Source organism: Moschus berezovskii, chromosome 14 (assembly GCF_049115385.1).
Source record: "Moschus berezovskii isolate FMDL1 chromosome 14, NW_MosBer_1.0, whole genome shotgun sequence".
Lineage (NCBI taxonomy): Eukaryota > Metazoa > Chordata > Mammalia > Artiodactyla > Moschidae > Moschus > Moschus berezovskii.
The window spans coordinates 33,728,524-33,754,450 of record NC_142473.1 but is presented as its reverse complement, the minus strand read 5'-3'; the positions used below and the strand labels follow the sequence as shown (position 1 = coordinate 33,754,450).

The 25,927-nt window shown below is 51.2% G+C and overlaps 1 protein-coding gene across 1 annotated transcript; it reads right to left on the bottom strand.

Moving 5' to 3' along the window:
* Positions 1-8: 8 nt before the first annotated feature.
* On the bottom strand, positions 9-19,599 carry ABCG4 (ATP binding cassette subfamily G member 4). Its single transcript, XM_088842989.1, has 16 exons — positions 19,451-19,599; positions 18,558-18,810; positions 13,418-13,535; positions 13,166-13,298; positions 12,983-13,033; positions 12,474-12,619; positions 11,218-11,341; positions 10,976-11,090; positions 10,638-10,780; positions 9,588-9,686; positions 9,197-9,365; positions 9,011-9,111; positions 7,571-7,729; positions 7,274-7,392; positions 5,258-7,126; positions 9-205 (listed from the first exon to the last, which is right to left on the bottom strand). Exons 2-15 carry the CDS (start codon positions 18,793-18,795, stop codon positions 6,901-6,903), a joined length of 1,941 nt encoding a protein of 646 aa, XP_088699115.1. The 5' UTR covers positions 18,796-18,810; positions 19,451-19,599; the 3' UTR covers positions 9-205; positions 5,258-6,900.
* Positions 19,600-25,927: the final 6,328 nt, after the last annotated feature.

The window sequence follows — 25,927 nt, the reverse complement described above, 5'->3', positions numbered from 1 at the left end:
CGGACCCCTGGACCTCCCCACCTCGGACCCCTGGACCTCCCCGAGGCCACTTCACTCCCTCATCCCCAGGACATTCTTCCCTCTGTGCCTCTTCACCGCGTCAGCCTACCTCCTGGCAGAGATCTTGGGATCTTGGGTCTTCCCTCTGTACCTGGCTCTCTTCACCTCTGCCCAGAACCTCTGTGTGTGGCTTCTGGTCACTTGCCTCGAGGAAGACAGAAGAATGGGGCTGAGGGGCTGCTCCCACCTCTAACTGCCCTTCTTGTCTGCCACCCAGTCATAGCCTAGACCTGGGGCTTCCTGGTCCTCAAAACCCCCACTCTCGTCCCTGTGCTTCCATACCTGGCACGCTCAGGACCCATGAAGCTGAGGGAGGCGTCACCCACGACCCACAGCCAGGGCATGTCTCTGCAAGCAAACACAGGTGTGCACTGAACAGAGGCGTGCAATAGGGAACTGGTAGAGAGGCAGCCAGGCGGGGCTGGGAAGGGGGCTTTGTGATCTTGATTTCAGCGAGGCAGCAGTGAGCAGTGGCTTGAAGCAAGATCTTAATTCCCTCTCCAGGAACTGAACCTGGGTAGCCTGGATGATAAACAGGAATCCTAGCCACCAGACCAGCAAGGGCTAGAGGCTAGAAAACATTTTTCCCTGGATCTTTGCCCCCAGTGAAAAATACATGTATCACAGTGGCAGAAATTGTAAATGTAGGTACCGAGTATCATTAGAGACATAGCACAACAGGCGGGAGAGCATATAGAGAAATGCTTTGTTTCGAGTTAAGGCAGAAGCCAGGCAGAGATGCACACCCGGAAAGAAGGGGCGTACCCCTTAGAGGGGAGGAGTGCAGTGGAAGAGCAGTGAAGTCATTTGTATAGGTCAGGTCGTCTGGGGCTTTGTCTTCCTTCACTCAATTATCTGGTTTCTTTTTCTACACCTGACCTACCCTGGGACCCTCCCCTGGTTCACAGGCATCCCTCAGTCAAGATTTATCTCGAAGTGAAGGCTTCTGGGAGGCACAGGACTCATTCATTATTGCCTGGAATTATCCCCTGACTTTTGACCCTCAAGGAGCCTTTCTGCACATGTGTCCTGTCTCCTTTGTCCCAAAAAGGGGGAGTGGAGATCCCTTAATCCTTTCCTCGAGCAGAGTTTTGCACCTCTTTGTCCTTGCCATGACTATTACCTTGATTATTTCCATGACTATTACCTAAAGGTGGTCACAAGAGATAACCACTGGCTATTTACCCTGCTTCTGTTGTTCCATTTTGGAGCGCAAACAGGAGGCTGATTATAAATTCCTCAACTGGAGCCTACCTATCTCTTATATCAGGAATTGCAAACAGTTGTTAGCTATCCAGGCTGAAGCCTGCTTCTTCCAGCCCCGTGAAATGCAAACAGGAGGCCAGTTGTCAATGTCTAGCCTGGAGCCCATCTGTCTCCTGACTCAATCTCTACCCTCCATCTAGGCTGAGGATTCACTTGTCCATGTAAACATCTGTTCTTTCACCAAACACGTGGTGTTGGGCTAAGACCGAACAACAAGAAGAACAAGGACCAGACCAGAGCAGCTCCCCTCTAGGGGACCCAAAGGACAGTTCTTCAGAGGCAGAAGAAGCCTTAGGAAAGTCTGGGAGAGGAAGTTACTAACGGACTGTGACCCGGAAGTGACATTTGAACTGGATCTTAAATAAGATGGTACTCAGCCCAAAAAAACAATGAAATAATGATGTTTGCAGCAACATGGATGGACCTAGAGATGATCATACTAGGTGAAGTAAGTCAGACAGAGAAAGACAAATATCATATGATATCACTTATATGCAGAATCTAAAAGAAAATACAAGGGGGAGGTTCAAGAGGGAGGGGACATATATATATATCTATGGCTGATGCATGCTGATGTATGGCAGAAACCAACACAATATTGTAAGGCAACTACCCTCCAATTAAAAATAAATTAATTTAAAAAATGAACTTATTTATAAAACAGAAATAAACTAACAGACATAAAAAGCAAACTTTGGTTACCAAAGGGGAAAGGGAAGGGAGGGATACATTTGGACTTTGGTATTAACAGATACACATTGCTACATATAAAACAGATAAGCAGGGACTTCCCTGGAGGTCCAGTGGCTAAGACCCCATGCTCCCACTGCAGGGGGCCCGGGTTCAATCCCTGGTCAGAGAACTAGATCCAACATGCCACAACTAAAAGGTGCCACGTGCTTCAACGAAGATGGAAGATCCCACTTGCCACAACTAAGACCCAGCACCAGCCAAATAAATAAATACTTTGTTTAAATAAAAAGTAAAAACAAAGTAGATAAACAGCAAATAGCACAGGGAATTATATTCAATATCTTGTAATAACCTATAATGGAAAAGAACCTGAAAAAGAATATATATATATTAATTATATATATAACTGAATCACATTGCTATACACCTTAGACACTGTAAATCAATAATACGTCAGTTAAATTTTTTCTTAAAAAACCAAGGAATGAAAAGGCATTCCAGACACCAGGAAGACAACACATTTGATTTCAACAGAGTTTTGAACAGGGAGTGGGAGGGGTAAGGGGTGAGGGGAGAGGAGGCAGAGCGACCCTGGGAACATGGCTTTAGGGCCTGGGGGGCTCCTCTAGCTTCGCTCCACTTCCCTAGCCACATAAAGCAGACAGGGCTCTGGGGGTACAGAACAAACCATTTCCCTTCCCCACCCCCTCAGTGGGTATGGCAACCACATAAGCTTTATTAATGACTTATAATTTGACTGGCCTCTTGCAGACAGAAGCACTGTGAGTCATGCTGCGGGCACATGCTCTGTCGTCTGACCTCAGGATGGGGCAGCAGGTGCCACAGAGCCACAGCACGGAGAAGTGCCTTGGTCCTCTCTGTCCTCCTGTACCTTGCACAGACCCTAACCAGAAGGCGGCACCGTGTTGAAGGAAACGATCTCTGGGCCCAGGAGGGCTGGCATTCAGGGAGAGTGGGTCCATTTCAAAACCTGTTTCAAAGCCGCCCCGCACCTCTGCAGGTTACTGGGACTGGGAGTAGAAATTGAGAAGGCTCTCGGTGGCAAGAGCATAGCAACTTGAGGGCTTGCTCAAAGCACTTCTCCATGCCTTGGTTTCCTTCTCTGTAAACGGAGGAAATGATCATACTCCTCTCAGCCTCAGGGGGTTGCTGCAAGAAACAAAAGTGCTTTCTTCGCAATTAGGTGAGCCACTCTACGAATTGGAATGGCTGTTCATTTCCTTTAGCTCCTAAGGGAATGTACAAATGTGTGAACTTATAAGTGTTACTCTTTTGAAAGAATTTTAAATTTCATCTTTAAAGAGAAAGAAGGGACTTCCCTGATTGTCCAGTGGCTAAGATTCTGCGCTCCCAATGCAGGGCCCCTGGGTTCAATCCCTGGTCAGGGAACTAGACCCCACATGCTGCAACGAAGACTCGATACAGCCAGATAAATAAATATTAAGAGAGAGAGAAAGTAAAGAGGAAGAATCTTAAAGACTATATAGTGGTGGGGTTTGTGCCTTCTGACTTACGGGAGCCATCTATTGGCATTATGCCAGGGAGAAGGTGGCACCCAGAGTGGCCCTTAAAGCAAACTAGAATTCCAGGAGCTAGGACTCAGACTTCCTGCTTCCCAAACCCCACGCCCACCCCCATAAGAAACTCAGGTAGTCCATCTCCAGCCAAGCACCCAGCCAGTCATAGATTGGGCCCTACTCTAGCCCAGGGCACTTAGCTCTGCCTGTGGCACTACTAGGGTACTCTGGGCAACCGGCAAGACTGATGCTGCCCTTTCCTTCAGTCCCCAAGCTCAGGATCAGGAGGGAAGAGGGTGAGACAACGTATTCCTTCTTGGGTAATCCTGCTACTAGCCCTTAAGGCCTTCCAGACAATTGCCTACTTCAAATTTCAGGCCACAATGATAGGGACAAAGTAGGTGATTAAATAGTTAATCCCACTAGGCAATTGTAAGTAAAAAATCATGGGAGACCCCTGTAAGTTAATGGGTACTCAAGAAAGCACGTTTGCTTAACCACAAAACCACACAGGCATGTTTAGCAGTGAAACCATACAACAGAAGCACAAGACATGCTCCAACAAGAAAATAATGGTTAATGATTCCTAGGACATTCTCTCTGCACACATAAACAAAATTTGGTCCATAATCTGTGGACCTAGCTTGACCATATAGGGACAAGAAAACTCCCCTGCTCAACCTGGAGAAGGAGTTGATGATAGAAGCACGATGTCAAAGACAAAGAAGTTCTCCCCTTTCTCATTTTTCATTTGATTATAAAACTGTAGCCCAGTAAGTTCTGGGTATAGCATCACTTGCCCGCCTGCTTGTAAGTCTCATGAGCATCCTATTTTAATGAATCATTTCTATCTTCTCTGTGCTGAGACATAAAAAATTACGGTACCGGAGGTCTTCAGAGCCCCCAGACAACACCAAATGGTTTACAGCAGTCCTCAGGGCTGATGGGTTGGCCCCGGAAGTGTGGCTCAGTAGGAAAGAAGTGAAGAGGAAATGGGGAAAGCTGTGCTGAGCTCAGTGGGGTCCCTGCCACTCTTATCCTGGGGCTTAGGCCCCTGGAGCTTTCTGCTTCTCACTGCCTTCACGACTCCTAACCCTCCCCTCTCTCCCATGCTCACAATCGGGGAACCAGGGTTCAGTGAGTCTGAAAAGAGAGCCAGCTATCAGACAGGCAAGAACACACCCATGCAACAGACCCAGAACCCATGCACAGAGCTTGTATGTGTGTGTATGTATGTGTGTGCTCAGCTGTGTCTGACTCTGCGGCCCTCTAGGCTCCTCTGCCCATGGAATTTTCCAGGCAACAATACCGGAGTGGGTTGCCTTTTCCCCTCCAGGGGATCTTTCCCACCCAGGAATCGAACCCACGTCTCTGGAGTCTCCTACGTTGGCAGGCAGATTCTTTACCACTAGTGCCACCTGGGAAGCACACAGCTTGCAGATCCACCATAAAAAAGCATCATCAGCTGATGCCAAGGATGAGGCAGGAGGCAGAAGACCTGGTTGCCAGAGCTGATTCCCACTTGCATTAGCTCAGGGCCCTTTGGCAAGTTACTTAACCCAAGTCTCCGTTCTCTTATCTGCAAAATGGGTTGTCACAAGAGATCATGCGGTTTGGTCTGAGACTCCCTTGAGACAGTGAACATAAGCATTTGTAAGATGTGGCGCATAATACAGATATCTCACAAGTTACACACTCACCAGCTTGATTTCCGTCTAGGACTTCCCCTCCGTTTCCACAGCTCCCTAAAGTGCATAGACTTCTTGGCAAGAGCTTTGAAGACCGCCTCATAGCCCATAGTAACGAGTGCCAGATCCACACACATTTCCACACAGCATACTGTATAAATATAGGTTTTATTAATAATGAGTGAAATCCCACAAATACAATGGGCATCTCCGTGTGACGGGGAGAATCCGTTGCAGGTAAGGAAGGTCGAGAGGTATGTGCACAGGAAGAAAGGGTGGTAAGTGCCCTAGGGGAGAGGAAATCAGAAGGAGAACGAGCCTGCACCCCACCATCCCAGGAAAGTCAGACATGTGCTCGGTGCCCCTGTCGCTCTGGTGCCCCGGCCACGCTGCTCTGACACCCAGGGCCCATCTTGGCTGATAGGAAGCAGGTAGCAGGACATAGACAGGAGTTTGAGTGAGCAGCAAGTGGTCATGGAAGGGGTGGACGAGTGACCTTGCCAGCTTGACACACAAAAGAAGAGCCATGGGGTGGCAGTGACCACGTCCAACTTATGCTCGTGCTCGTGCCTGTGTGGGGTCCTGAACGCCAGGGAGCTGGTACCCTGTGCCAGCGCAGGCTTGGGAAGGAGGGAAGACCGGCGGGGAGACACCTGCAGCTCCTGGAGACGGCCTGGGCAGCACCAGCCTCATCCTGAGTCAAAGTGGGAGCCCCAGGAAGAGGCTGGCTTTGGCCTCCCCACAGCACCTGCCACCACCATGCCACCATCACCCTTCCTCTGAGCCATCCGGGGCACGGAGAGTGTGTGTAGGGTTGAGATTGCCTGTTTGCGTAGTGTATATGTGCCTGTAAATCAAGAGAGGGGAGGGAGCACTGCGGGACCACATGAACAGCAAGAAAGGAGGCTTGGGTCTTCACCCACTCACCACTACCCCCTCCACACACCCCCACCCCGGAATAAAGTGCATTCTCCACTTCCAGCAACAGATGGGAAAGAAACAGAGACATTATTGCAGAGGAGCCACAGGCCCAGCCCCCACCAGAGGGGTCCAGGGGACAGCCCAAGGTGCCAGGCGCCTCTCCAACCCCTAGGACTGGGAGGGATGGTCCAGACAGATCCAGACACCTGTCCCAACAGATTGTCCAGATCAGCCAGGGTCTAGGGGTGGAGAGAGGTGAGGAGAAGGAAGAACAGACTTCCAGAGCGGGTCCCTGCCCTGTTCCAACAGGACATCCAGGGGACCTCACTGGGACCCAGCCCTAGAACCCCAACCTTATAACAGCCAGTTTACAAACACTTGTGTGGTGGGACCCAAAAGGGGGGCCACTTTGGTCAATTGTAAGAGGGGGCTTGGAGAGCCTGGGGCTCCCAGGCAGACAACAGAGGTGGGTGTCGGGGCAGTGCTGGAAGAAGGGTGGCAGCCTCCTAGTGGTCTTCGCATGCAGGTGTTGGAGAGAAAAGGGAGGAAGCTACAGACCGCATCAACTTGGAAAGACTGCTGGGCATGGCAGAGAGGCCTGGCACCACCACCCCTAGGGCAAGGCTGGGAGCGCAGTCTGACAGCAGCCTGCAAAGGAGCTGAGAGAGGGGAGGGCCCAAGTCTAAAAGGTTAAAACAGTCCCGAAGGGCTGGGGCCCAGGCCAGGGCAAAGCTCTATCTCTGGGACTTGATTCGGTAGCGGAGCACAAGGTATGCCAGCAGTCGCAGGAATAGGAAGAAGATGCCCAAGGCCAGGAAGTCCACGTAGAGCTTGCCACCTTCAACATCCATGGCTTGGAGGACGCTCTGTGGCTTCTGGAAAGGGCACTGCTCCGTCAGGCAGCTCAGGTCTTCTCGCCCCATGCCATATATGGTCAGCATCACACCCTCGAAGCCATACCTAGGCAATCACAGGCATCAAAGCAGGACGCAGAGCACGGGGCCCCTGCCACCTGGGAAACCTGCCAGAGGCCAGGCGAACTCTCTCACCCGGAGGCATGACCTCCTGCAAGGAGGAGCAGGGGCAGATGGTGGGGGGGGCACTGACCTGACATAGGAGAGGTAGGAGCTCCACTGCAGGTAACTGGGGATGGTTTTGAAGCTGACGAAAAAACCGGAGAACAAGAGGACGGGGACAGCGATGACAGGACCCACAAAGGTGGCCACCTGCAGGGGAGGGAAGGGGACCGGGCCATCACAGGGGTGACCAGGACAGACTCAGGACCGGGGTTGGGGGGGGTGCCCAGGCTTCCCAGAGATTCATCCCATTCCTTCGGCCAGCCCCTGCTTCCTCCCACCAGACTCCGACCCCTCTCATGGGGTTCCCCATGTGCCAGCCCCTCACCTGGAGGGAATTGGAGGCTGCTCCAATCAGCATCCCCAAAGACTGGGCCACCAAGGCCGTGGAGGCACCCAAGGCTAAGAAGAGCAAGAAGCGGCTGGTCTCAGCCGGTTGGCTTGTCATCCAGTACATGATACTGCAGTACACAGCTGGGCATATCACCTGGGGAGCAGGCACGGGGCTGGGCAGCGGCCAAGACCCTCAACTCCACCCAGGCAAAAGCCGTTAGGACAGCAATTGCCAGAGTGTCCATGCCTGGTCCTCTGTACTCCTGCTCATGCTGTCACATGAACTTGACATGTGTCTGCTTCCCTGGATCTAAGAACCTCATTCATCTTCCATCAGGCCCACTCAGACTCAGGCAGGCCTGGTGACTTCTTTGAAGATCCATCCTATCTGGACCAGCATATTCCTTATATTGTTAATTACTTTACATATGAGAGCCTATTGTCCCTCTGTACGTGCTAAGTCACTTCAGTCATGTCCAACTCTTTGCAACCCTATGGACCACAGCCCACCAAGCTCCCCTGTCCATGGGATTCTCCAGGCAAGAATATCGGAGTGGGTTGCCATACCCTCCTTCAGGAGATCTTCCCAACCCAGGGACTGAACCTGTGTCTCTCATGTCTCCTGCATTGGCAGGCGGGTTCTTTACCACTAGCGCCACCTGGGGAGCCCTTTGTCCCCATCAGTTCCTGGGCAACAGGGACCGAGACTACCAAGGACAGTAGCGAGGGTTGTTCTCTGTACAAGGCACTCAACCAAGAGGCAACCAGAAGCCAAGCCCCAGCTTGTACTCTTCTTACCCTGGCACGGTGCACCCTCGCCCTGGGGAAGGGACACCTCTTTGAATTTGCTCAAAGGTACCCTATGGATCATCGGTGACTCTGGTGCTTGGAAGAGGGTGGTGGTGGCCATAACAGTCAAACCCAGCAAACATTACTGGGTACTTCAGTATGTGCCAAGCACTATTCTAAGGACTTTACCTGTATTGACTCATTTCATTCTCATAAAAAATCCCAAGGTAGAGATTATCTTCATTCTATTTTACAAATGGAGACACTGAAGCAAAGAGAGATTAGGTGACTTGCCCAGTGTCTTACAGCTAACAAGGAGCAGCAAGGCTCCAGAGCCCATGTTGTTCTCTATTGCCCCAAGTAAGAGTCATTTGTAGGGCTATTATTTCCATCAAGTGTTGTTTGTCCTCTCATTCCCACTGGAACATAAAGTCCATGAGGTCAAGACTACTTCCGTCATGTTCGTCGCTACATCCCCAGTACCTGACAAAGCGCCTGGTGCATGGCTGGTATTCACCACCTCTTGCTAAGTGAGTAGAAGTGAAGGAAAGGATGGCACATAACAAGGTTGAGGGGGGCCAGGAAGCAAGGATGGAAGGAGCAAGCCAGGAGGGAGGCAGCAGGGAGGTAGGAGGAAGAGGCTCACCTGGAAGGGCACATCAGCCATGGTCTTGGCCAGGAAATACACTTTGAGGCTGTACCAGTAGTTGAGATGCTCCCTCAGGAAGACTGCCATCTCTAAGGGGACTGAAGACACAGGCTGATGAAGCATAGCACCTGACCCTACCCCGTGCTCCCCACACCTGCCCATGCCCAGGGCATCTCAGCTCACAGGTGAGCACAGTTGGCATCATGGCAGCAAACATGAGGAAAAGGATGGAGAAGAAGAGGCAGCCGGTGGTGTTTAAGACCTTGTTGGCATCATTGCCAGTTTGCAGGTAGAGGAGACCGATGAGCACGCCAATCACCACATGGGATAGGAACCGCAGGTGGGTCAGGACCTGTGTGAGGGATGATCATGAGGAGAGAGGATGGAGCACAGGCTAGGGATGGGTGAGTCACACTTGCCTAGGATCGTGGGTGTGCCCTCACAGGCACAGAGAACCATAGGAGCACTGGGGAGCTGCTGGGAGAGGGCCCCATCACCATCTCCATTGCTGGTATCCTACACACACAAGGCCAGGCCAACACCAGCCTCCCCCTCCTCCAACTTGATGTCTTACCAGGTCCCTGAGGATGGACAAGAAGCTCCTTTTGAAGAGGTTGCAGAACTGTGTGAGGGTGCTGGTGGCAAAGGTGTGGCTTTCAATGGTATCCACTTCCTGGGGAGAGGAAATTGGATCAGGTGAGCCCACCCCACCCACCCACCACGAAGCCAGCTCAGTCGGTGGGAAAACCCCTGAGCCTGTCCCCAGGGACAAGGGTCCTCCAGAATTCTCCACCACTGAGCTGGGTACCTGGAAGCTGGCCTTAGAGGTGTGAATCAGAGTGAGATTCAGAAAGACACAAAGAGGGAGTAACAGAAGTGGGGAGGGAGGAGACCGAAGGGGAGTCAAGGACACCTGTGGTGGCTACTAATAGACCAGTTGTTTATTTTTAAACTTTATTTTATTTGACTGAGCTGCGGGGCTTGTGGGATCTTAGTGCCCCAAACAGGGATTGAACCCAAACCCTAGGCAATGAAAGCACAGAGTCCTAACCACTGAACTGCCAGGGAGTTCCCCAGTCATTCTGGGGAAATTTTAATCCATTGAATACATGGGCATAATACCTTTATGCAACCAGTTTCACGATAATGTTTTTAACAATGGGATGATGACAACAGCAACAATAACCCTCCTAGTCCCCTGGGGTCACAGTATCTCATTTAAGGAAAAGAGCCAGCTAGAGTAGGAAGAGCTTTGTGTGACTAATCTAATTAGTCCTCCCAATAAGCCTGTGAAATAAGTATCATCACCCCCAAGCTAAAGATGACAGTAAACCACACTGGCCATGAGGCCAAAGACAGAGTCAACCTTGCTTACCAGGTGGCACTACAGTTGCTTGGTAAGAGTTTGTTGAACAAAAAAATGAAAGAGAAAGACGAAGCTCAGAGAGGTTAAGTAATGGGCCCGAGGTCACACAGCTAATAGTAGGTCTATTCCAAGTCCTGGGTTCTTTCTAGTACCCAGTGGTTGGGATGCCTCTGGGGCACAGCCTCTCTGGCTGGGCCATGTCCACGGTCCTGTCTCCCCTCCCCACCTCTGCATCCTGCTCCCTTCACCCCTACTCACCAGAGGGCAAGGGGGACAGAGGGCAGGAACCTCATTCTTCTCAGGGCCGTTGTTCTTCTCTGCCATGGCACAGAGCCCATTCTGCACAGCCCTGAACAGCAGGGGGTTCAGGTCTCCATACTCGCCAGAGGCCACCTCGATGACTGGGGGACACAGAGGAGGTGCACTCAGCTAAGATCTCTCCTTGCTTCCCAAGGGCAAGCCAGCCGTTCCTTGAGTGTGTGTGGAAGGCAGGTGACAGTGAGATCTCTGCCCCCGGGAGGTCCAAGTACATGATCTGGACCCCTAGGTTTGGCCCGCCACCATATCCCAGCCTAGACCACCAGGCCCCTACTCACTGAAGTCAGCCGGGTTGTGGTAGGTGGGGCAGTGCAAACCAAGCCCCTTCAGATAGGGGATCAGGTTGGTGACCATGCCCTTGAAGATGCATTGACCCTGGCTCAGGATGTAGAGCTGAGGCGGAAAAAGAAGGGCAAGGAAAATAGCACGAGTGGGTCAGGCAGGTCCCACCACACCTTGACTGACCGCCGGCCCTCTCCCCATCGCTGGCCAGTCACCTTTGAGTCCCAGAGACCCTCACCTTGTCAAACATCTCAAAGAGCTTAGCACTGGGCTGGTGGATGGTGCAGATGATGGTTCGGCCCCCCTGGGCCAGGGACTTCATGAGGGACGCCACTTGGAAAGAGGAGGCACTGTCCAGCCCACTGTCCAGAGAGAGGCCACCAGGGGGCAGGGTGAGGTGGGTATGGCCAAGGGAGTCTCTGGATGGGGCAGCTGCTATGAGGGCGAGGGAGCTGGCAGGAAGGGGGTCACTCTGGCCACCCCTATATCCCATCCACGTTGTATGATTCGGGCGTTTGGAGGTACCAAGAAGCCCAGACTACGGTTAGGTGCAACACGCAATTATTAAGCACTTGTTGAATGCCAGCCACTGGGATTACAAGGACAAATAAATAAGACATAGACTCTGGTTGGAAGGGAGAGAGAGAGAGAAATTCACAGATCATCTGAGCCAATGTGGACCATGCTGTAGAAACAGGGGGTGAAAAGTAGGGGAGAATTCACCTCCGCTGTACAAAGGTTTGGGACAGGAGTCAGAGGAGGTTCCTGAGTGAGTCTGGCAGAAGAAAGAGCTAAGCCAAGTGAGGGGGCAAGGACGGGTGCAGTGGTGAAGGGCATTCCAGGCAGAAGACACAGCATGTGCAAGGCTCAGAGGCATGGGACACATGGCTTGACGAAGAGAATAATAAGCGATTCAATCTTATTAGAGCATAAAACACAAGACAGCGTGAAGCAAGATGCGAGGCCAGAGAAGGAGGTTCAGCCCCGGACCTTGTAAGTCGTCTGCCTTTATTCTGGGGGCAAATGCGAATCGTTGCATTTTTTAAGCAGAGGAGTGAGTACTGCCAGACTTGTGTTTGAGAAAGTTCACTCTGGTTGCAGTGTGGAGGAAGGTGGGCTTGGAGAGACTGGAGACGAGGAGAGAGGAGTCAGTTGCAGAAATGCAGGCAAGAGTGGATGATGTCCTGAATGTAAGCACTGGCACTAAGAATGGGGGTGGGGTGAATCTGAGAGATGGAGGAAGAAGGCAGACTCAGCAAGGCTCTGTGATTGATTGGCTGTGGGGGAGAATCAGTCAGGGAGGACATGGAGATTTCTGCGAGGGTGAAGGATAGGGCTGCTAGGCACCAGGCTTGGCAGGGGGGAGCCCTTCTCTGGCCCCAGGAGGCTGCAAACACGTGCTCTGCTCTCCAGCAGTGGAGCAGATGCAGCCTCCAGTTCTGGCTCTGGGCTGAGGGGAGGGGGCAGCCCAGTAGGAGAGGAGGGGAGAACTACCTGGTGGGCTCGTCAAAGAACATGACAGGTGGGTTGTTGACCAGCTCCAGGGCGATGGCCAGGCGCTTCCTCTGGCCCCCAGAGAGCAGGGCTGTCCTCGTGTGGGAGCAGGACAGCAGGCCGAGCGCCGTCAGGATCTCCGTCACCTGGCCCGGCACCACAATCCAGCCCAGGTCAGCTTCAGAGTCTCTGCTTCCCCCCAGCACCACCCTGATGTAGTTATTTATTCAAAAATTTTGTCAAATTGTTTTATTTTTTTGGCCACCCAGCACGGCATGTGGGATCTTAGTTCCCTGACCAGGGATGGAACCTGGGACCCCTGCAAGGGACGTGTGGAGTCTTAACCACTTGGCCACCACCCCAATTTAAATAGGCATCTCCCTTAAACCCAGCGTCCCAGCCTTGGCCACCGCTCTCCTCCCACCCGAATCGAGGGCAGCCCAGACCTCGGGGCCTGGGAAGGGCAGCTGCCTTCCCCCCCCCCACCCCAACCCCCACCCCCGACTCACCAGCTCCTTCTTCACCTCCTGCCTCTCATTCAGTTTCAGGTTAGCAGAGACCTGGGGCCCAGAGATGGGGCAGATCAGATATGCGTGGGGGGCGGCACGGCCTTGGCCCCTTGGCCATTGGAAAGGGTGGGGATAGCAGGCGCCTGGGGGACTGGGAGGAGGCCATGGCTGACCAGCTCTCACCATCATGGCTTCCAGCACCGTGAGGTGTGGCAGTAGGATGTCTTCCTGCATGATGTAACAGGACATCTTGCGGAAGGTCCTCAGTTCCCGTGGCTTCCCATTGACCAGGATCTGCCCCTTCATTCCAGACTCTCTGCAGGAACGTCGTCAGTTAGGGATGGAGGTCAGGGTCACTTCAGAACCTCTTCGGTGCTCCCCAGGGTACCTCTCTTCCTGGGCCCTGCCCCCACTCTACCCCAGCCTTGTCCTTACCTGTATCCTGCCAAGAGGTTCATGAGCGTGGACTTGCCAGACCCTGAGGGGCCCATGATCCCAATCATCTCCCGGCAGCAGAATTTACCTGATAGGCACTTAAGAAGGGTCTTATAACCTGCAATGTGGGAGGGAGGGAGGAACTTTTGATCAGCGCTTCAATGAACAGAGACACCTCAAACTCTTAGGAGCCATGGCTATCAGTGAACTAAGCAGTCTCTACCCACTGTGACTTGGTTAGGATGGCAGAGTGACCCTCAAAGCGCCCATGATGACCTGTACCCTCTCATTCTGTCCCCCTAGAAGCAACCACCACTAATTTCAACGTAACCAAGGTGACAGTGCTCTTCTGAAAGCCATGGGAAAACCCCCACATCCGATGGATGGGTATGGAGAGGGGAACCAACAGAAGACCCTACTTCTCTTCTACAAACACGGCGGTCACTCTCTTACCCACTCCAGGAAGACGTTTCCAATCTTCCAGTCTGAGCCAGCTAACTGTCCTGTATTCCCACGGCACTTCTCATATGCCAGTGTGTTTGTTCCTTGAGGTGCCTGCCCCTCAGCCCCCTCCACCAGCCTCTTAGTCAGTCAGCTCCTTGGGGACAGGGTCTATGTGTGACTCATCTTTGTAACCTTAGCAGATTGGCTGGCATGTACTAGATGCTCAGTAAGTGTTCTGAATGTGTGCTCTCAGAGCCTTGGCCTCCTTCTAAAAGTCCTTCATCAGCGTGCTCTGTCTCCCCACCAGGCTTATCTCTGCAGCCCCTAATGTGGCCCAGTAAAATCTCACCTTTCACTCACTGGGAGGCAGCATATGCATTAAGAGTACACATTTGGAGTCAGTTGGATCTGTATTCAAATTCTGACTCCACACCTACCAGCTAGCTGTGTGACCTGCGGCAAGTTGCTTAACCTCTCTGAGCTCCAGGTGCCTCATTTGTAAGGTGCCTCATTGTGAGATAGATACTATCTACCTCACTGGGTTGCTGTAAAGGTTCATTGAGATAATATATGTAAAGTAGGGCTTCTTTGGTGGCTTAGCAGTAAAGAATCCTCCAATGCAGGAGAAATGGGTTCGATTCCTGTACTGGGAGGATCCCACATGCCACAGAATAACTAAGCCTGCGCACAGCTACTGATCCCATGTGCCACGGTTCCTGAAGCTGCACACCCTGGAGCCTGTGCTCTGCAACAGGAGAGGCTTCCTCAATGAGAGGCCCTCGCACGGCAACTGGAGAGTGGCCCCTGCTCGCCACAACTAGAGAAAGACTGCACAGCAACAGAGACCCAACACAGCCATAAATAAAGAAATATATATATATATATATATATATGTAAAGTACATGACACGGTACTTGGTACATAGAGCGCATTAAAAGCAAGTGACATTTTAATGTCAATTCCATGTGACAATGCTTATTGATATACACTACATTCCAAACACTGTATCAGACACTCAATCCAAAAAAAGAGGAAGACAGTTCCTGCACTCAAGACAGTGATAGTCCAGGTAAAAGAGATGGACAAGAAAACATCTATGGGGACTTCCCTGGTGATCCTGTGGCCAAGACTCTGCACTCCCGATACAGGGGGCCCAATTTCAACCCCTTGTCAGGGAACTAGATCCCCCATGTCCCAACCAAGAGTTTGCATGCCACAGCTAAAGATCCCGCATGCCACAATGGAGACTGAAGATAGTACGTGTGGCAACTAAGACCCAGTAGTCACATAAATAACGAGTAATTTTTTAAACAGAAATCATCTATAGATCTGAAGAAAGATCAAGTAAGGGTTATCATAGAAGCATAAGTCTTGTGCAATGAGAATTTAGAAAATAGAACTGATGAGGGTAGAGGGACAAGGGGAAAATCAGGAATGACTTCATGGAAGAGGTGGCTTTGAGCTAAGTGTTGAGGAATGAGCAGCATTTCAAAATGGAAAAGGAAGGCAGAGGCTTTCCAGGCTCTGGGAGGAAAACACCGCTGTATAACAACATATATGTGATACAATCCAGGGAGCACAGGGCAGAGATTCCACAGGGTCAACTGCCGAGACAAGGGGGTGGAGAGGAAAGATGAAGCCAAGGAGGCTGGCCTTGCCTGCCCTACTTACAGGCCTGCCTCAGTGAGGTTGAAACACCAATCCCTACCAGCCAACACTCACTACCACTCTCTTCCGTCCCCTGTGGAGCCCAGTTCCCTCTCCATTCTACCTCCTTAGCAGAGGCAGTGAAGGGATGTGATCTTTCACCCTCCCTCCACAGCACCCAGCTGTCCTTCTGAACACATTCCATCAGACAGGGGATCTTCTGGTGCCCACTGTGGGATCCTGATCATACTAACTGCCTGGATGGTGCTTTCTGGTTTACAAAGCTCATTGTCTCAGTCACTGCTATAGCAACACGGATGAGGCAGCTAGGACCCAGAGATCCAGTGACACCCAAGGTCACATAGCAAGTTCTTTACTTGGGAAGGGACGTCATGAATTCCAACCCTCTGCTTCAGTCATCGTCACCATCAGAGAGACGTGCGGTTTTGCACACCAGCATATGCCTCTCAGAGCTACTCATAAGAAGTTATTTCTTGGGCAGGGGAAGAAATTGGCAATGATGAACCTTCCCCTCATTTAATCACAAAAAAGCACTTGTTGAACTCTGACGTTGAATTCAAAATCATCTTAACGCTTGCCTTTCACAAAGCATTTTCATGGCTAACATCTCAACTGAGCTGCACAAGCCCATGTGGTGGGTATTCTTATCATCCCTGTTTATAGGTGAGGAAAGTGAGAGCAAGAAAGGGTAGGCAGTCTGCGCAAGATCACGCAGCTTACAAGTGGCTAAGAACCCATGTCTTGGGACTCCTGCTGGATTCCAACTGCTCAACCTGGGAAGGGCCCGCCTCCCAGGCTTTCAGGATGGAGACCCACCAGAGTTCTGGTTCTGCCTCCGTCCGTAACTCTCTTTGCAATTTTATGAAGTCACTTACTCTTTCAGGGCCTCCATTTCCTCATCTGTAATATAAGGATAGTAGTATCTCCTCCCAAGGACAAAATAAGGTTATTATGACTATTAAGTGAGATTAATAATAATTAATAGAAAAGTGCTTTGAATATCAAGAAATGTCATATATAATCAGGAGAGGCAGGTGACAAATTCTGACCTGGGAAAGTCAGAATCTCCCTTTCTCCATGTCCCTTATTCTTTTTCCTCTTGAAATGAATGAATGTGCCTGCGTGCTCAGTCGTGTTCAACTCTTTGTGACCCCATGGACTGTGACCCACCAGGTTCCTCTGTCCATGGGGATTCTCTAGGCAAGAATACTAGAGTGTGTTGCCATTTCCTTCTCCAGGTGATCTTTCCAACTCAGGGATCAAACCCGTGTCTTCTGCATCTCCTGCATCGAGAGGCAGATTCTTTACCACTGCCTCTAATCGCTCTCTGTCCTCCAAAGAAAGGGACAGGGATTCACGTGAGAAAAGCAGGCAGAGAGAGGAGTACAGAGGGCAGAGAGAGGGACAAGGGATGCAAAAGATGGCAGAATGGCCAGTAGAACAGAATGGGGCTGGCAAGGGCAAAGGAGGGCAGGACCTGGTTGGGGTGCCCATTTGTGGCTGGTGAGTTGAGTTGAAGCCACCAGAGAGTTGGCCCATCTAGACACTTCTTTTGTGTTTTCATTTCTCCTAAAACTGAAAGTGTTAGTTGCTCAGTCATGTCCAACTCTTTGCGGTCCCATGGACTGTACCACCCACACTCCTCTGTCCATGGAATTCTCCAGGCCAGAATACTGAGGTAGGTAGCCCTTCCCTTCTCCAGGGGATCTTCCCAACCCAGGGATCGAACCCCAGTCTCCTGCATTGCGGGCAGATTCTTTACCGTCTGAGCCACCAGGGAAGTCCTTAAAACTGAGGGTTAAGGAAATAACAGGTCCCTCCTGATTGTGCCCCAAACTAGCCTCAGGACCGAGGGCACTGATCAGAGAGCCCAGATATCTCAAATCCTAGTGACTCAGACCCTGTGATCTTTTGGTCGCTCATGGGAGTGAGGGTAGGGAGTACAGAGAGTGCAGGCTCAGCTCTGCTCTGAAGCACCCCAAACATTTCTTAAACCTCAGAGAAGAATGTCCAAGCTCCACCCCTGATCCACACCCAGGCTCTGGGGAAACCCCAGCTTCTCTATTCCCAGCTAAACCTGCCCAGGGCAGGGGGAAGGGGTGAGGGGCAAAAGGTGGGAGATGGTGAGGATTCAGAGAATTTGGAGCCACAGGATATCCCGTTACTCACCTGGCCTAAAGAGAGAAGCAGTGGAGATGGGAATACTTAACAGGGAAGATAAGAGAGAGAAAGGAACACTGCAAGGAGAGCTGGGAAACCTGGCTTCTGGTCCTCACACTGTCACTTATTAGCTGTGTGACATCAGTCAAGTTACTCAACTTCTTTGGGCCTCAGTTTTCATATTAGCAACATAGAGAGGGCTTCCCAGGTCACTCAGAAGTAAAGAATCCATCAGCAAAGCAGGAGACCCAAGTTCTGCTCCTGAGTTGGGCAAATCTGGAGAAAGAAATTGCAACCCAGTCCAATTTGCCTGGGAAATCCCATGGACAGAGGAACCTGGAAGGCTCCATGGGGTCTCAAAAGAGTCGAACAAGACTTAGCAACTAAACAACAAGATGTCACCTATCCTATCAACCCTTCACCGTCCCTGCCTCGGAGAACTTTGGCAAGAATGAAGTAAGAAGACAGGAATGAGAACATCCTTTAAAATTAGCAGTGCTCCATAGGTCCAAGGATTTTTCCTAACCACTGAGGACAACCGCTGCCACACAGCCCAGACGTTCTCATATCCACCCTAGAAGGCTGGGGCTCTACCCGAAACAAAGAAGGACAACTCCTCAAGGACCAGAAGTGATAGCGTCAACTTAGAAGAGGAAATAACCCATTGAACCTAGAGTCCCATGGTGCTTACATGTGTGAAGGGAGCTCAGACCCTGGCACCTCAGCTGTCTGCAGAGTAAGTGAGGGGCTGAGATTTTAGTGAACTGGCTCCTGCAGGATTTGCAGAACAGGGGACAAACCCAGGCCTCCTATTCCAGAAGAAGCAACTCATGGGGGCCCACAGTTCCCCACCAGACTGCTCCCTTACCCCGTTTGCGCCAGCAGGGCCCCTCCCTCACGGAGTAGGACAGCTCCACGAACTCGATGTCCACCGCCGAGCGCTTAGGCAGGTGGGAGAAGCGCTGGGCTTCCGTGATGTGATTCTCCACCTTCTTCAGGTGCGTGGTCAGCACGGGGGGCTCCGCCCCGTCTTCCAGAGACACGGCCATGGCCACAGCGCCAGGTCGTAATCCACAGACCACAGCCTCCAGAGTCTTCTCCGCCATCACGCCAAGTCCGGCCTGAAGGGAGAGGCCCTGCTCAGTTTGGGGCAGACCTCCATCCCTGGCTCGGAGCTCCCTTGCGTTCTCATGTGCCCTCGCCTCCCCGCTTCCTTCTCAGGGTAGATCGGCTACCGGAAGCTCCCACGTCCCACCTCCAGAGCATCTTGCCCTCCACCGACCACCGCTCCCAGCGCAGCTCCGTTCAGTTCCCACCGCTCCTCGGTCCCGGGCAGCCCCAGCCCCAGCCCCAGCCGGGCCCCTCGAAGCCCGCACCCGCTCCCTCCTCCCCGCGGAGGCTCTAATCTCCTTACCCTGCAGGCCAGCAGTCTCTGGGGACTGGATGGGCGCGGGGGGCGGGGAGCGGGGGTACAGAAAGGACGGCAGGCAGAGGCTGCCTGCTAGGAAATCAGGGTAGCAGGGTGACCGCAGGATGGACCAGGCAAAGGCGGAGGAAGAGGAGGCTGTGGGCCTCCCGCTGCGCCTCCCTCCCCATCTCCAGGCGAGGTGCCCTGGCCAGTCCCTCCTGCCGGCGGCCCTGGGTCCGCGCGCGCTGGGCTCTCGCCTCAAACGGGCTCACCACGCGGCCTCAAAACCCACACTGCCAACTAAGCGCCGCATTGGGGGTCATTCCCCTCCCATCTTCCGCAAGCCTGGTCACCTTGAGGCGCCCCGGGCTGGTGCAGAGCTGAGATGCTGAGCGCTGCCACGGGCTGAGGATGGAGACTCTAGGTCCTCCTTGCCTGCCTCTGGCTGCGGCACTGGGCCGGGTGTCCCGGCTCCCGAACCCGGCGGCCGGGCCGGGGCGGGGCCGGGGCGGGGCAGGAGACAGGGGAGGGCTCGAGCCCCAGGTCAGAAAAGAGGTGACAAGTCTGCGGAGGGGCGACTGGGGCGTGCCCCTACCCCTCTCGGCCGTGCACACCCGGTTCCCTAAGCCCGATCTTTGGTGCCGTGTCCTGCCGAACCCGCCGGGCGACTGCGCTCTCGCCCAGGCTGCTGCCAGCCGGTCCTGCGGTTCTTAAAGGGCCCACGCCGCCCCGCAGCCCGCGGGGAGAGAGGTTGGCGAAGGGGAGAGAAGCGCGGGTGCGGGGAGAGAGCGCAAGTGCGGACCCAGGACCGGGGATTGGGGCACAAGGCCGACTCCGAGGCGGGGAAGACAGCTGAAGTAGCTCCGTGGAGACAGGTCCCTGAATTTCAGACGATACAATGGTGGCCGGGAAGGGGTTGGGGGGGTGCAGATTCCGTCATTATCAAGGGATTGTGGAGCTGCCAGCCTGTCTGCACCACCCCCACCCCCCATCAATTTCCCTCAATTCTGGCCCTTGACCTCAGCATCCCCCAGGAATTCCCAAGCAAGAGTCTTGGGACATCCTCCCCACTTCCCCTTTCCCTCTCTGAGGACCAGGAGACCAGTCAAAAAGGGACAGAGCTGCTTTTGGAGAATTCAGAGGCAGCTCCAAGGTTAAACCGGTACCCAGAGCCCAGCCTGCTCCGGCTGACTGCCATTTAGTCACTAAGTCATCCACTTTTTGCAACCCCACGGACTGCAGCCGGTCAGGCTCCTCTGTCCGTGCTACACCCTCACCCCCACCCCCAGCAAGAATCCTGGAGTGGGTTGCCATTTCCTTCTCCATCTCCGACTGTAGAAATCTCGGTTCTCCCAGGCAAATTCGGGCCTTTAAGACAGACAACGCCTGATGCTGGAGGTACATGTGTGCCAGGGCGTAGAGCAGAACACTGTGTTTGGCATCTTCTCACACACGTGTGCCTCCTCACCCTCACCCTACAAACCTTTAAGACACCAGAGCACTCCAGGGCCTTCCCCCTGCCCTGTGTGCCTTTCTCCTCCTGTGCATCTCCTGTGCATCTCCTTCTGGCTCCAGCCTGCCCCTGCCCCAGTCTTCAAGGAGTAAGTAGGTTAGCCAGCTGAGACAGGTGACCTGAGCTTTTAAGTTCCCACCTGTCACATAGCAAAGATGGATGGAAGGGGAGGCTGCTGCCACTGCTGAGGCTTCTCCTTACCGCAGCAGAGGAGAGGTTACTAGCAGTCAAACCTCTCCTCCGCAGGTTCCCCGCCCCCCACCCCTCCAGGCTCTCTGCAGCCTGGAGGCTGGCGGCCCCTGCAGGATATCTCCAGGCCCTGCCCTGTGACTTAGAGTTGCAAACAGATTTCAGGTCCAGCCCTCTCTACCTTCCTCTGATCCCATGCCCCACATCACCACTGTTCCTCAGGACCTTCTATTCTCCAAGGTAACCGTCAATCCTCTTCTATAGGCTACCCCCCAGATAGTTGCATTATCTCATTTAATTCTCACAGTATCCCTACGAGGCAGGTGTTACAAGAACTCTTTACAGATAAAGAAGCTGAGGCATAAGTTTCTGAGGTTAAGCCATGTGCCAAGAAGACATATCTAATTGGTAGCAGAAAAGGGCTTAAACCCTAAAACCCTCACTTTTACCCACTCTGCTGTGAAGCCCCTGGAAACCCTGTTCCAGGACTGTCACCCTCCAATCTCTGTTCATAACCTCCACAGCTTAAGGACATTCTCCTCCATTCCATGGCATATAACCTGACAATTTTCAGGAAAATTTCCTCCCCTTCTTAGGGAATGCTCTGTCCCCATTCCTCAGGACAGACTTCCCTATCCTCAGAGATCAACATTCCCAAGTCTTCTGTCAGCTTCCCACCCTGTGTGATTCACATCCCCGGCCCCAGAGCAGTGGTCCCAGCTTTTGTTGAGACTCAGCATCACTTGGGGATTTTCAAAAGATGCTTAGATAACACTCTAAAGCAGTTCATGCTGATCTCTAAGGTTGGATCCAGGCATTAGTATTTTAAAATGCTCCCCAATTGATCCCACTGAGCGGGCCAAGTTGAGAGCCACTACCCTAGATGAAGCTTCCAATTCCCTGGGTTAGAACACCTGTCATGTGCCTACTAAAGGCTGTCTCGTCCCTGGGACATTCTCTAGGACACAGGACACCCTCTCCCCATTTTGTGAACACTCCTTTCATGTCCTGAATTTGGAGTTGGAAGATGTGCAATCTACCCTTGATGCTCTCACTAATTCTGTACTGAAGCAAATTTCTCCACCTCTCTGAGCGTCATTCAAGTTGTGGGGATGATAAAAATACTGCATATCTACCTCAGAAGGTTCTTATGAGATTCAAGTGTTCAAGTGCATAGATTGGTGATTTTTCATTCTCAAAAACAGATCATACATCCTTACTCTCTAAGTCTTACTTTCTAAGTCAGACTTACCATGGTTCAAAGTCATTTCATTTCCCCAGAAGAATCTTTCCTTTCCTTGGCAAAGGAGAGGAAACTACATTTGCTGAACGTCTTCTATGTACTCGGCTCTCACCTTAGGGCTATGAGATCTGAAGAAGGAGCCGGGTCTCTCTCTTTCTCCCCTGAATTCCCAGAACTTGTACACAGAAAACCCACTCTGTAGCTATCTGTTGACTGAACAGTCTAACCAGTCCTCACAACTTCAGAGGCCAGTGTTTGTCACTATGATTGTTTTATTTGGCTCCACCAGGTTTTAGCTCTGACTGGCAGGATCTTCAGTCTTCACTGTGGCATGAAGGTATTTATTTGCTGCCAGAAGGATGTATGGTTGTTTTTTTTTTAGTTGCAGCAAGCAAACTCTTAGTTCTGGTGGCATGTGGGATCTAACTCCCTGACCAGGGATTGAACCTGGGCCCCATGCACTGGGAACGTGGAGTCTTAGCCACTGGACCACTAAGGCCAGTAATTATCCTCTCATGTTTCAGATAAGGAAACTGAAGCTAAGAAATGTCAAGTACTAGTGTGAGGTCATACAACTCGTGTGGTGGATCCAGGGGTCCAAATTCAAGACTACACATTCTGAACCATGACTTGATCTACAACGTCAAGCTTCCTCAGTCCCTGGTAGTGCCACCTTCCCAGTTTATGAAGCAGATCCATCTCCACTCTCCTACACAGGCTCTTTCCCCTTCTAGGATACAAAAGTTTTCCAACCTTCTAGAGGTCCACTAGGGTAGACCCCTCTCAGTCTGGGACATACCTCCAACTCCCTCCGTATACCTTCCCAGGCAGGACTTTTGATTCCATAGTATGCACACCTCTAACTCCTGGAAGAGGCCTTGTAACTCGAGAATAGTGGTTCTCAAGCTTAGCACATGTGAGTATCCCCTGGAGGGGTCCTTACAACACAGATCATGGTCCCCAACCCCTCAGAGTTTCTGATTCAACATCAGGGATGGGGGCAGAGAATCTGCATCTCTAGTAAGTCCCCAGGTGATGCTGATGTTGCTAGTCTGGGAGTACACTTTGATTTCTCATCCCGCAAATAAACTTCCAATCTCCTACCTGGACTTTTCCTCAGTGCCTCAATGAACCCTTCCCCCTTTCCTCAAATAAACCTCTTCCATTCCCTGCCATTGATCCTCTTCTGTTTCCAGGGTCCTCCCCAATTTCCATTCCAGAATCTCCCCTCCCATCACCACCAAGACAGCCTCCATCCAGGACAGGCTCCCTAGGCCCACATAGGTAAGTGTTGATGGTAACTGGCTTATGAGGAGCAAGGCAGAAGCAGAAAATTCCTATCTCAGCTTAGTGCTAGGAAGTAATCAAGCAGACACAGGGTGCTCTGGGCAGGGATTTGTGGGAAAAGCAGTTGATAAGGAGATTTATGGACCTACTGGGGAAAGGGAAAGGTATCAGGATCCTATGGGAGCTAGGCAGAAATTGGACTGAGGACTTTGGAACTGACTCAGTTTTGCTTCCACCACCCCAGGTTTCTGGTTCACCAGGACAGTCTCTCATCTTTGGATATATTATCATCAAGTGTATTTGTCAATGGAAGGACCCTCTGCTGTCTACTTGGGGAAATGGGAGAGAGTGGTGAAGAGGGAGCTGTTGGAGGCAGGTAGTAAAGATGGGTGGAGGCATCTGAGTCCAGGCAGTGGAGTGGTATCTACAAGGAGTCCCTGATGTTACCTTAAAAAAAAAACAACCAACTTTATTGTTAGGACTTCCCTGGTGGTGCAGTGGACAAGAATCTGCCTGCCAATGCAGGGGATATGGGATCAATCCCTGGTCCTTGAAGACTCCACACACCACAGAACAACTAAGCTCATGCACCACAACTACTGAGCCCAAGAGCTGAAACTATCAAGCCCAAGTGCTGCAAGTGCTGAAGTCCGCATGCTCCGGGACACGCAACCGCAACTACTGAGCCTATGTGCCTCCCCAGCACCTTAGAGCCCACACGGCACCAGTACTGAGCCTGAGTGCTGCAGCTACTGAAGCCCGCCTGCCTAGAGTCTATGCTCTGCAACAAGACAAGCCACTGCAATGAGAAGCCCACACACAGCAACCAAGACCCAGTGCAGCCAAAACTAAATTAACTTTTAAAACTTTGTTTAAAAATATAAGAATATAACATATATAATAGAAATCAAGCAATATTGAAGTATATTTTTAAAGTGTGTGGAGAAGGAAATGGCAACCTGCTCCAGTACGCCTGCCTGGGAAATCCCATGGACAGAGGAGCCTGGTAGGCTACAGCCCATGGGGTCGCAAAGAGTCAGACATGACTGAGCGACTTCAGTTTCAGTTTACTGCAAGACATTCTGTGTAATAGAGAGTAATGCAGTTGTGAAATAGCTTAAGTGTGCTTGAGTGTCAGAGACATAAATTCTGAACAACTTTTCCTATGTCATAACGGTTGCTTACATGTAAGTCCCATTAGAAGAAACTAAAACCAAGATACTGGGCTTCAATGTAAGAAAAAATAAATAAATAAAGTGTGATATTTCTCTCTCCATCTCTTACCTGTGATGTACTGCCATTTCCTTTTGATAAGAAGAAAATGAGGGGTTCTTCAAAGGTGCAGAATGTCAAGGTTCTCTGCCCAAGTTATTGTCTCTCGTTCCTTGAGAATGCACACACCTCTGCCTCCCAGTGTCAGCTTGCCATCTTTCTTTTCCTAGAACCTGAACCCCCACCACACCCCTTTGTACCCTTTGCATGGAACCGGCCTGAGACCAGGTGTCTGCCCAGATTTTCTCTGTGACCTTGTCTCCTGCTCCTAACACAGATTACTCACTGGAGGGTGAGAAGAAAGGCCACAGCTAGTAGGTGTTCAAAATGCTTTATTTCCCTTGGTCTCTGCTACTCCAATGACCTCTGTCTCCACTCAACAGCTTGCTTCCTTGTGGACATACTCCAGACTCTTAATAGCTCCATTTAAAAATGTCTTTTTTCACACACACATACACACACAACCCAATCAAAAAATGGGAAGAAGACCAAATAGACATTTCTCCGAGGAAGAAATACAGATGGTTGATAGGCACAAGAAAGATACTCGACATTGCTAATTATTAGAGAAATGTAAATCAAAACTAATGATACTATGTGGTACCACCTCAAAATGGCCATGATTTAAAAAGTCTACAAATAACAAATGCTGCAGAGGGTGTGGAGAAAAGGGAACCCTCCTAGAGTGTTGGTGGGAATGTAAATGGGTGCAGCCACTATGGAAAATACTATGGAGGTTCCTTAAAAAACTAAAAATAGAGCTACCACATGATAGCATACATCTGGAGAAAACTATAATTCAAAAAGGTATTTGTACCCCAATGTTCATAGCAGCACTATTCACAACAGTCAAGACATGAAAACACCCTAAATGTCCATTGACAGATGAGTGGATGAAGACGATATGGTACCTACATATAAGGTAATGCTACTAAGTCATTCCCCCCCAAAAAAAGCCATTTGCAGCAACATGGAGGGACTGAGAGATTATCATACTAAGTGACATGAGTCAGAAAGAGAAAGACAAATTCCATATGATATCGCTTATATGTGGAGACATATATGACACAAATGAACTTATCCACAAAACAGAAACAGACTCAAAGAAACACAGAACAGACTTGTGGTTGCCAAAGGAAAGGGAGGTTGAGGGAGGGATAGAGTGGGATAGGATGGGAATTTGGGATTAGTAGATGAAAACTATTATATATAAAATGGATGAACAATAAGGTCCTACTGTATAACACAGGAAAGTATTAAAATATTCAATAGCTTGCGATAAGCCATCTAGTCAAGGCTATGGTTTTTCCAGTAGTCATGTATGGA

What these genes read in the sequence shown, in the direction of transcription:
- ABCG4 (XM_088842989.1), bottom strand. Translation starts at nt 18,795, where the DNA reads ATGGCGGAGAAGACTCTGGAGGCTGTGGTCTGTGGATTACGACCTGGC. An exon ending in TCTGTCCCCCTTGCCCTCTG is followed by an intron (nt 9,687 to 10,637) that starts GTGAGTAGGGGT and finishes TCCTCTCCCCAG; the next exon opens with GAAGTGGATACCATTGAAAG. An exon ending in TCCTACCTCTCCTATGTCAG is followed by an intron (nt 7,127 to 7,273) that starts GTCAGTGCCCCC and finishes GTGATTGCCTAG; the next exon opens with GTATGGCTTCGAGGGTGTGA.